This window comes from Mizuhopecten yessoensis, unplaced genomic scaffold, assembly GCF_002113885.1.
Source record: "Mizuhopecten yessoensis strain PY_sf001 unplaced genomic scaffold, ASM211388v2 scaffold10917, whole genome shotgun sequence".
Classification (NCBI taxonomy): Eukaryota; Metazoa; Mollusca; class Bivalvia; order Pectinida; family Pectinidae; genus Mizuhopecten; species Mizuhopecten yessoensis.
This window is the reverse complement of record NW_018408786.1, coordinates 1-12,199: the sequence shown is the minus strand read 5'-3', so window position 1 is coordinate 12,199 and position 12,199 is coordinate 1. Positions and strand designations below refer to the sequence as shown.

General features: G+C 38.2%; 1 protein-coding gene across 2 annotated transcripts in view; it reads right to left on the bottom strand.

The window, feature by feature from the left end:
- LOC110463602 (mucin-like protein) overlaps nucleotides 1-12,193 on the bottom strand; it is a 21,947-nt gene extending 9,754 nt beyond the window's left edge. For both annotated transcript variants that reach the window (XM_021518344.1, XM_021518345.1), the window contains exons 1-12: nucleotides 12,106-12,193; nucleotides 8,866-8,940; nucleotides 7,372-7,487; nucleotides 6,337-6,633; nucleotides 5,804-6,008; nucleotides 5,046-5,272; nucleotides 4,381-4,606; nucleotides 3,922-4,158; nucleotides 2,430-2,561; nucleotides 1,681-1,881; nucleotides 1,063-1,323; nucleotides 668-866 (exon numbers count right to left, since the gene is read on the bottom strand). In XM_021518344.1, the coding sequence (XP_021374019.1) occupies nucleotides 668-866; nucleotides 1,063-1,323; nucleotides 1,681-1,881; nucleotides 2,430-2,561; nucleotides 3,922-4,158; nucleotides 4,381-4,606; nucleotides 5,046-5,272; nucleotides 5,804-6,008; nucleotides 6,337-6,633; nucleotides 7,372-7,487; nucleotides 8,866-8,940; nucleotides 12,106-12,160 (2,231 nt within the window). In that variant the 5' untranslated portion in view covers nucleotides 12,161-12,193. The remainder of the gene's footprint in view (nucleotides 1-667; nucleotides 867-1,062; nucleotides 1,324-1,680; nucleotides 1,882-2,429; nucleotides 2,562-3,921; nucleotides 4,159-4,380; nucleotides 4,607-5,045; nucleotides 5,273-5,803; nucleotides 6,009-6,336; nucleotides 6,634-7,371; nucleotides 7,488-8,865; nucleotides 8,941-12,105) is intronic.
- Nucleotides 12,194-12,199: the final 6 nt, after the last annotated feature.

The window sequence follows — 12,199 nt, the reverse complement described above, 5'->3', positions numbered from 1 at the left end:
GACAATTGACCCCTGTGACCTTGAATATAATTGAAGGTCATTCATTTGAACAAACTTGGTAGCCCTTCACCCTAGCATGCTACTGACCAAATATCATCTCCCTGGGCAGTTTGGTTATTGAGAAGAAGTTGTTTAAAGTTTTTAACATATTTGACCCCTGTGACCTTGAAAATAGATGAAGGTCATTTATTTGAACAAACTTGGTAGCCCTTCATCCCAGTTTGCTTCTGGCCAAATATCATCACCCTAGGCCTTTTGGTTATTAAGAAGAAGTCGTTTAAAGTAAAATATTGACGCCGGACGACGGACGGACGCCGGCCGGCCGGCCGGCCGGCCGACGGACGCCGCACCACGGCATAAGCTCACTTGGCACTTCGTGCCAGGTGAGCTAAAAACAGAAGATATACGTTTATTAGAGAAAGAGTTCTCAAATGATTTGAGCGAAGATTGTACAAGGAGTAACTAAGTGACTCACCTTAGATGTACTGTATCTAGAGAGACAGGGGTCCAGGTAAACATCACACCTGTACTGTTGTCTATACAGGTGGCGTTGAGTAACTACGTGACTCATCTTAGGTGTACTGTATCTAGAGAGACAGGGGTCCATGTAAACATCACACCTGTACTGTTGTCTATACAGGTGGCTTTGAGTAACTACGTGACTCACCTTAGGTGTACTGTATCTAGAGAGACAGGGGTCCAGGTAAACATCACACCTGTACTGTTGTCTATACAGGTGGCAGTGATGTCGGAGTTACAGGAAGCGGTCACACTTGGAACGTGCTTTAGGTACAGTGACATCGGTGTACCCACAGTGACGTTCAAAATCCGGCTTTGGCTCGTCTCCAGTGGAGGAATCTGAGTCTCTATAGTAAAATATAGTCCAATTCAAACATGGAACCATAACAACCAGATGTACATGTATATTATTACATTATTCTAAATCCAAACAAAATCAACATAGCATCATTCTTTGCTTCAGAAATTCTGGCTTCTGATTTCAAAGTGCTTTTTTTTTTTTACACATGAAACAATTTAAGTGGTTATGGAAAAAAATCTTACGTAAAACCTCCTTTTGGTTCATAATCGTATCTGCTACGGTCCGGGTTTTATTTGCCGTGACGTCATCCTGCAGAACAATCCTGTTGTACAGACAGGCTTTAGATACCACTGTGTCGGTGAGTAAGCACGCTACGTAATCCGTGGCGTTAACGTCGTTATAGACGTTAGGGTAAATCTCGTCTAGGAAAAGTGGCGTGACATCCGTTGCGTTTGAAGACCCGTTTTGAGATGAGGAAATATTGGTATCCGGTGAAACACTCCCTATGGCGAGAGAACAGAATACAATCCTCATCTTATTACAAGTTATAAACATGGCAAACAATCTGGCGCCAATTCGAGATTAAGAGATTTTGCCATTCGATAACACTCTCGCCAGCTATCAACTCATATCATTTATATTTGACTTTGTTAAACCTTGGCGGTATATTGGCGATGTAGATATGAATCCGCCAAACATTGTAAATAAAATGACGTCAGTTTACGATGATTCACCTGTCAAATTAGTTTTGTTTGATTTAAGAAAAATGTTTATCGTTGTATATGAAATTACTTCATCATATTAATGGCGTTTGTCCTTTGTTTTGAACAGCATACGACTCTGGGTTGATGTGTACTTACAACTTGTCATCTGGGAGTATATTTCCCTGTCTGTAGAAGTTAACGGAAGTGGTTCGACAGTTCTACCGCGTATGCCTAGATCGTCTGATTTGTTGCTGTTGGCTGTTCCTAGCAACCCCCTAGTGTTTCGAACAGCCTCAGGAGGTGTGACGACCATGGCGGAAATTGACCCTTTCGCTTCACAGAATGTTGTCGAAAAGCCTTGTAAAATATTGAAGTAAGTTTTTATAAGAAATTATTCATTATCACAACGTTTCTCTCTGTCTAAGAATTTATTAGGAATTTGTCTAGGAGGAAAGGAGAAAAACGAGCCTCAGTTATCTTAGTTATCAAATTCGGGTGTCTTTCAAAATTTTCTTTCAAAAACTACTGCAATGTGACAAAAGTAGTCAAAATTTCCAATGTACGTTAACGATCATTTGCGTTCGTCGTCTTATCCTGATTTCTAGATATGTAGCGTCTGCATCTAGCATACTAAGACGCCTTTTCACTGCGTCTTAGATCGTTGATACATTTAACAGGATATAGCATGACTTCCACCTTCGACAGTCGGATAGCAGAGTTAGTTTATCGGACTTGTCTAGCATTACACTGTATATACAAGTTACATTATATATACCGGTTAAATTATATATACCGGTTACATTGTATACACTGGTTACATTGTATACACCGGTTACATTGTATAAACCGGTTATATTGTATATACCGGTTATATTGTATATACCGGTATTCCCGATCATGCTCACCTGGCGTTTGTACAAGGACGACACAGTCATCGCGGTTCTTGTAGACGGTCATATTTTGGTACGTCTTTCGAAAATTGGAGTTATGTTGAAAGCTGCTGGTCAAAGATTTGCCTGCTACTGTAAGCTCGATACCTGCAACAAACGTTATAATGTTATATCATGATTAAGATATTGACCAATGGAATCACGCTCAGTCTGTTACCAACGAGTGGGTAACCAATAATGTTTACAAACACCTACCACGTTTATTCAACAAGTCGGGTGTAAGGAGACCTTCACGGTTGTGGGAGACTCCCCTGTCGGTCGAATGTAAGGATACCTTTACGGTTGTGGGAGACTCACCTGTCAGTCGGGTGTAAGAAGACCTTTACGGTTGTGGGAGACTCACCTGTCAGTCGGGTGTAAGAAGACCTTTACGGTTGTGGGAGACTCACCTGTCAGTCGGGTGTAAGGAGACCTTTACGGTTGTGGGAGACTCACCTGTCAGTCGGGTGTAAGGAGACCTTTACGGTTGTGGGAGACTCACCTGTCAGTCGGGTGTAAGGAGACCTTTACGGTTGTGGGAGACTCACCTGTCAGTCGGGTGTAAGGAGACCTTTACGGTTGTGGGAGACTCACCTGTCAGTCGGGTGTAAGGAGACCTTTACGGTTGTGGGAGACTCACCTGTCAGTCGGGTGTAAGGAGACCTTTACGGTTGTGGGAGACTCACCTGTCAGTCGGGTGTAAGGAGACCTTTACGGTTGTGGGAGACTCACCTGTCAGTCGGGTGTAAGGAGACCTTTACGGTTGTGGGAGACTCACCTGTCAGTCGGGTGTAAGGAGACCTTCACGGTTGTGGGAGACTCACCTGTCAGTCGGGTGTAAGGAGACCTTCACGGTTGTGGGAGACTCACCTGTCAGTCGGGTGTAAGGAGACCTTCACGGTTGTGGGAGACTCACCTGTCAGTCGGGTGTAAGGAGACCTTCACGGTTGTGGGAGACTCACCTGTCAGTCGGGTGTAAGGAGACCTTCACGGTTGTGGGAGACTCACCTGTCAGTCGGGTGTAAGGAGACCTTCACGGTTGTGGGAGACTCACCTGTCAGTCGGGTGTAAGGAGACCTTCACGGTTGTGGGAGACTCACCTGTCAGTCGGGTGTAAGGAGACCTTCACGGTTGTGGGAGACTCACCTGTCAGTCGGGTGTAAGGAGACCTTCACGGTTGTGGGAGACTCACCTGTCAGTCGGGTGTAAGGAGACCTTCACGGTTGTGGGAGACTCACCTGTCAGTCGGATGTAAGGAGACCTTCACGGTTGTGGGAGACTCACCTGTCAGTCGGGTGTAAGAATACCTTTACGGTTGTGGGAGACTCACCTGTCAGTCGGGTGTAAGGAGACCTTTACGGTTGTGGGAGAATCACCTGTCAGTCGGATGTAAGGAGACCTTTACGGTTGTGGGAGACTCACCTGTCAGTCGGGTGTAAGGAGACCTTCACGGTTGTGGGACACTCACCTGTCCGTTTGTCGTTTTGTGACACGGTTACGTTGGTGGTACCGACGAAAGTGAAAGTCGTGAAAGCTGTCAGGCTGTTGTTTGGCTTGTTTGGATCATCACCTATCCAGATCGGCTCCATTGTGCCATATAGAGCCGATCCAGTGTCCGTTTCCGCCATTAAATACTCCTCATTTCCGCTGAACGTGTATTCCAATTCGTCAAACGTTTGCAGGTTAGGAGATCCGAAAGCCACAGCTGAAATGTGACAAGGTTTATATTGACTGTAAAATTTATGATCAAATTGATTAAACTCAATGTCCACAAATCCATGATATTAATTTAATGCATCAATGAAACCATTTGATAAATTAATAAATTAAAAGTCATGAAAGTGATAAAAGTAATGATCCTCTGTTACCAAATGATTCCAATATTAATACTTGATGAAAGTCAATTAATTTATAATTTAACGCTTACCGATAATGGGAGGTTTGTAGCTTGAACACGAGGAAACAATACGTCGTGAGAAATATTGTTTGCATGTTATATCGTCTGTACAACATGCGTCACGTGCGTCTATATCACGTGATTGATGTAGGGCGGCATACATCTCTGGGTGATACCGATAAAATGCACTCGGACCACGTGACCCTGTCAACAACGATCCCCTGACAGGTGTGTCGGTAGGATTGTAGCAGCAGTGCTGTGAGTAAAACGGCATACTTAGTACCAAAAATAAATTGAGCGAGATTTAAAATAAAAATGTGCTTATGTATATATGCTATTGCTAGAAGATTCGGAATGTTTTGTTATATTTTACCATTAAACTCTAAAGCTGAATGGTGACATTCACGTAAACTAACCAATCAGAGAGCCGCATTTTATTAAAAATAATAACGACAAGAATCAACGTAATAGAATGTACCGGCACATTATCGGAGCCGAATTTTTCTTACATTACCATTTTGGTCCTATATTAATGTAATAAATCTTAAATGGTATTAATTCCAGTTTAATTCATATTTGTTTGATGTAAGCGTTATTTTATTTCTGTTATATTTATTCACCTCAGTCAAAGAAAATACATGGTAATAATCCAGAAAAATAAATATTTATACTGATTATTAAAAATAGTCATTTACCAGTCCGTATCCTTTTGTTGTCGGAGTCATAAGATCAGCGCAGTATGTGACGTTATCGAATTGAAAATTGAGATCGGCAAATATTTGAGACGTCGAGCATGGACATGCCGGAAAAGGACTTGTCACTTCATCACGTGATTCCTGCAGCAACCAATCACGGCAAATGGCTGTGGCGTTGCTCACGTCATTCTTGTTATATAGTTTGAACAACCATTTACCGATCCGCCCTGAAAATAAGGAGGGATTACCCGATGTTAACGTTTTTGGCTAATATGTTTTCCGTTGTCATAAGAGATTCACCAGGTTCACGAGCTTGTGTAGTAACGGCAATAACATATAATGACGTTAATGAGAATAACATGATGATAATGATGATGATGATGATGATGATGATGATGATGATGGTGGTGACGATGAATGGTATACATGCGTGTATGAGTGGTGCGTGTGTGTTCATATGCTTATGTATGTTACATATCTTTGAAAATGCTTGAAAAATTAAAACAAAAAACAAAACAAAAGCTATCTAATGACGCCCCATCTGATTATCAATGATATCTTACATAAAAAAACGTCCGCCGAGGACATTTTAATCTGGTTTTAACGTTTATGTCATCTATTTATAACAGAAACAGCACACATATTTTTCCCCCTAATTTCAAGAACATTAAACGTAGAGCTACCTTTGAACATAGATGTAGCTATAGTTACCGATGTTACCGATGAATAACTGTAAGTATAACAACACGCTGTTTTACCTATGTTCCCCATGGCTGAGGACACATCCACGGCCTCTGGTGTCCCGGTTTTGTTGAAGAACGAGCTGTACCCGGCCGAGCCGAAATAGAGGCCAATGATTGGTGACCTCGTCAAACTGTAGGGTAAGGCTTTGTTTTTGTCGTAGTCGAACGCAACCAAGGACCGGTCTCCATCGGTGAGCAAAACTAACCGGAATGTTGTGTTCTGGAATGTATGGGATACATGTGAACGCTAATATAACCACTGTTCATCATGTGTTGTTTTTTCTATAAGTCTTTTTATCAATAATGTACGTAAACGAATGTATCGTCATATTACACCCTGCTCTAAACGTTCAGCTATATAAATCCGTCAAAAACATATTTTACGATTTAAAATCAGTTGCATCTAAAACCGTTCATTTTTGGAAATATTTTGTAATAGCTGGAATTATCAGGACAAAAACTGCAGTGTCAGCACAGGTAGGATACAGGTAAATACATGTATACGTGTGATAATGCAATGGAGAGAAACATGTGTTCCAAATACTCACTTCTTTCCCATCGTATATCTGAGCCGGAAACGGACACACCTGTTCCCAATGTACGTCCAACGCCCATGTGGGATTGAAGTCAGGTTCCAAATATTGCCGCCATTCTTGGGTTATGTTGGTGGTATTTTTGACATTTTGGTATACAGTAGCGAACACTGAAGATTCTGAAGTGTTCCGAATGTCAAAGTCAGTCCAAAATGGAGCAAATAAAACTGTGTCGTTACTTCCGATCGGCAGATGACGAGGATTGTACCCGACGTAGTTGTTACCTAGGGAAACGAGTCCGTTCACGCTCACCTGTAAATAAAAAGAATATTTGACGTATTTAAGGGACACCTGATCTACTCAACCCTAACCCTAACCCAAAATTCATACACTTGACTTTTTATTTGAGTTACAACTATGACGGTGTAACCATTGCATAATCATTGATATTTAAAACATACAAATGATCTTTATTTATTTGAACACGACTGTTTGTTACGTAGTGTGGTTACCATGATTACCGCTGTTGCTCACCTAACTATAGATACTAGTGCTATTCAAACGTTCGGTGTAACCCATACTTTTAGTGTATACCCAAATGTGAGTGTAATCCAAACGTTACGGTGGCTACAGCAGTTAGTTTTACTCAAACAGTTAATGTAACTTCAATAGTTAGAGTAACTTAAGCAGTTTGGTTTTCTTTAATAGTTATTGTAATGTCAACTTTTCGTATAACCTCAATGTAGCCACAGCAGTTAGTGCAATGTTAACATTTACTGTAACTTTAACAGTTAGTCGTAACTCTAACGGTTAGTTAACCTGAACAATTAGTGAAAACTGGTGACATTAACGGTAGTGACCGCTAACACTTAACAAAGTCGACATTTTGATATCATGTTATCAGTTTTACCTCACCAACAATAAAAAAAAAATCAACAAGTTGTCACTGCTAAAACAGTACCGGCGTAATTAAAATGGTTGTCGACAGATTAACTACTGATATATAAATCAAGCGTAATTGCGTGTGTGATGTAATACATATATACGTACGTGAATCTGCTTGTATCTAGTTCCGTATACAGGTATGTTTCCGCTAATAGGGATTGCCACTGAGGTGCCGTCATCCGTTTTAGGCAGTACTATCGTGAAGATATCGGTCGATATCACTGTAAACAAAAAAACGCGCAAATTAACATTTCCCTTCATTATGTTCAATGTAGTACATGTAAAATATGGTCAATTCACAAAGACAAAATTTGAACTTGAAGTCGAAACAATAGAACAGCATCGGTAACTGTGGAAACACCAGAAACAACCCCATTATGTTGCCGAAGAACTTAAAAGGAAGGAGAATATTACTGTTGACATGTTAATAAGCGCTTTGTTCTGTCACAGTGTAAGGTCTTGACCTGCAATCTAGTTCGAAAGCATCTTGTATACAGCGGTCATCAGAAAGTTCCAACAGAGGTCACGTTGGCGTAGCAGCTCACAGTTCTAGTCCAGTATTATAGTGATAACACAGGCAAAGATGGAAGAAACATTAGAGGAAAACTAAATCTACTGTGGTTTTATATGTCAGGACGGTATTTGCTCTTTTATGATACCAAGTTCCTCTTAATAAATAGAACCAATATCAATGTACAGAAGAAGGTTATTTCTATATATAGGTGAACTGTAGATAGCACAGCCAGGTAATTTCTTGGAAATAAGACAATAAGTATTAAGTAAAGCCTTAACTCATCCCCTGCCTACACACCTCAACGATTTGACAGAACTCATACGAAACCACATTTTCCCTCCCTGTAAAGATGTTAATAACGATAGGGTGAGTCCAGGCGAGGCTCATATTCCCTGTTTGAGAGAGGAGCACACAATAAGAGTACAAGGGTACAAGAGTAAAATATGTCTTTTACGACAAAGGCGGTCATCCTCAGGCCTGGCCAGGTGTACTGATTCCAGCAGTATTTAGTGGGTTTTTTTTTATAAGATAACTTTGCAGAAACTTGACAAACAAAATATGGCATTCCTATTTAACCCTCCCTCCCACTCCATTAAAAATGATCGTGAAAGTATATTATGTAATCTTTCTTTATTCTTTTTGCCTCCTAATCTTGTAATTGATTAGTAATTTCTATTTCCCAGGTAGAAACCCTATCTAGGTAATTTATGTATTAAAGTGACCCATCCATCAAGAATCTCCTCGCACCAGGAGTGGCGAATCAGCCGTGGCCTATAAACACCATAACCAGGGAGGCTAGAATGTTACTATCGAGGAAAAGAAAGTTAACGATCGTGATATGCAGAATGTTTCATTAGTTATACACCTTAGAAAAATAGTGTCCAGCATTGTCCTACTGTGAGTTAGATTAGATGGTATGTTTTACTGACCACAAACAAAAATTCGGCAGAAGATAAGAACCTTTTGATAAAAGGGGATATATATCATTGTACATAGATAAAATCTATTTTGAATGATGATATTAAGCTAAATGCATGACTGACATCTATTCATTTCGTCAGCACATTCTAAACCGAAAAACTTACCAGAAGCCGTCGTTGGCATTTCTGTTGTGGCTGAAGGTGTTGTTCCACTTGAACTGGACCCAGTTCTATCTGTACCTGATATTAAATTGTAACAGAGTTCATGTATTTTTCACAATACTTAATTTTACATATCCCAGTACTAACGAGTACATTTCAATTGAATTATTTCAAACTTCCCCGTACAAGATTCCATATCACATTAATATATTACACATATTAACTGAATGATTTATCATATATATATATATATTTATTTTATAGTTAAAGGGGCTGGTCGGGGAAAAAATAAATGGATCTAAATGCGTTCTCTGGCCTTCGAAAAGCTATACCACGGCAATATGATGGTCGAGATCTGCTTGCAATGTCCAGTTTTGACCACTGAAATCTCGGGGAAGCCCCGCGTAAATTTAGCGCAGATCTATTTATATATGTCACGTGGTTGTTTCGAAAGTGGGGCAGTGAGGATAACAACAATAGCACGTCGTCTAATCAGCCATGTCGGACTCAACTAGCGGACAAGACAGCAATACTATACGTAAATAATTGTTTTCAAAGGTCATGTATGATGCAAGTGTAATATTCCTACCTATATGTTGTTGTTATATATAACGGTATTGATACCTCGTGCCTGTCATGACTTTTGCATGCATCTTTTTCTTTCGCCGCGATGTTTACATTTGGCCTTGTTGATGACGCGCATGCGGTAAAATTACATCACTGATCTGGGTCAATTGAGAGTTTTAGACTGTCAGGTGACGATTTAGGATTGCTTTAATATAATTATAATTTTTACTCTTAGGGAGTGAATTTCATCAAAATTTGAATCGGTATATTTCATAAGAAGGTATTTTAAACATGTGTATGCCATTTTAGCAAATATGACATTTTTTCCCCGACCAGCCCCTTTAACAAAGAAAAAAATTGGAAACATATTTAGTATAAATCTTTTAGTATTCGTATACTAAAATGAGCCAACACGAAATAACACTAAATCGGGTCCATTCGAAGTTAATATGGTTTAGTAAACAGCATGTGGAAATGATCTTTGAGATTGAGATAACATCTCGGCGTTCACTGATTAGTAAAACCGTTACATGCCAAATCTATATACTGAGAATGCACTGGCCTATCACGAAGCGTGTTATATACATTGTTGTAATGTTATATACATTACAATGTATAACATTACAATGTATTACATCAATATATAACTTACAACAATGTATAACATTACAACAATGTATAAAAATGACATCAATGTATAACATTACAATGTATTACATCAATATATAACTTACAACAATAATTAAGGGAATGAAAAACAAGCACATGACTTATGAAACATTTTATCACATACTGTTGAGCAATAATATCATACTCGCCTTGTTAGCAATAAGAAATGGTATATATTATGCGTGCAGTGCAATATATATGGCTTGTTAGTTTCTGTTTGTTACGCTACTTACATTGATGTCATATTATACATTGTTGTACAGTAATACGTTGATGTAATGTTATACATTGTTGTAATGTTATACATTGTTGTAATGTTATACATTGTTGTAATTATACATTGATGTAATGTTATACATTGTTGTAATTATACATTGTTGTAAGTTTATACATTGTTGAAATGTTATCCATTGATGTAATGTTATACATTGTTGTAATTATACATTGATGTAATGTTATACATTGTTGTAAAGTTATACATTGTTGTAAAGTTATACATTGATGCAATGTTATACATTGATGTAATGTTATACATTGTTGTAAAGTTATACATTGTTGTAATGTTATACGTTCTTGTTATGTTAAACATTGTTGTTAAGCTATACATTGATGTAATGTTATAGATTGTTGTAATGTTATACATTGTTGTAATGTTATACGTTCTTGTAATGTTATACGTTCTTGTAATGTTAAAAATTGTTGTTAAGCTATGCATTGATGTAATGTTAAACATTGTTGTTAAGCTATACATTGATGTAATGTTATAGATTGTTGTAATGTTATACATTGTTGTAATGTTATACATTGCTATAATGATAAACATTGTTGTAATACATTGTAATGTTATACATTGATGTAATTTTATACATTGTTGTAATGTTATACATTGTTGTAAGTTATATATTGATGTAATACATTGTTATGTTATACATTGTTGAAGTGCCTCCCATTTTCACAACTAGATAAATAGCTATACCACTGTTATACACTGTCTATATGGTCTCGTTGATGATTTTCAAGGCACTTGTATGAAATGATTTATAAGGCACATGTGTCCCGATGTGTTTTTAGGTATATGTTTTTTTTATTTCGTAGACAACACTTGCATAGCATATATATTGAAATAGATAACTAAGGGAATGAAAAACAAGCACATGACTTATGAAACATTTTATCACGTACTGTTGAGCAATAATATCATACTCGCCTTGTTAGCAATAAGAAATGGTATATAAAATGCGTGCAGTGCAATATATATGGCTTGTTAGTTGCTGTTTGTTACGCTACTTACAATATGTTTCAAGCAAGTACATTAACTAGAACATCTCTCTTGAATTTGAGTTACAGATTTTGTAAAACTCAAATAATCCTTTTATCAATCTCGGGTGTCATTGTCTCAGAAATGTCTGTTTTATCAGATCACTTTTACACACTGTCATATCTCACACCAAATTGAATGAAAGGTTTTTTTTCTTCTCTTACTCTGAAATCGTTCTTTTACAACAAAAGCGAACGACGATATAACTATATCTACACCTTATTTACCCTTTATTCACATGGACATATTTATTTTTTTAAATCTTCTTTTATACTTGAATAACTCAATCCCATAGCCTGCTATACTATACAGCTCATATTACCTAATATTTGATTTCAAAAACCTCTTTGCAACCGATAGATCTGTATTAAATCTAGTTCTGCCATCTGTTTAGATTGTTGATAATGATAGGCCCATAGTTTCATTTCTAGGTGACTTTCTCTACTGGTCTGATTATTTATAGCAAACAAATTCTTGACTATTAAGCGGCGACAGTACACATGTTAGCCATTCGAAGCGAATACTCTTGTCAACGTCGAGTCAGTTATTGCAGGTTATATATAGCAAACCTTGATGGCAAATAATTCTTGCACTGCGATCTAATTCTATAGCCAACGTAACATGAAAAAGCTACAAGTGTGTCAACAAAAAAGCAAGCAGAATGTAATTAAAACATATATCGCTCGTACCATATCTTGTTACATCCGTTTCATGCGCTGAGACTTCACCACCTGTTGCTGTCATTGATGCTGATGGTGATGTTTTTTCTGTTACAGTCGTGCT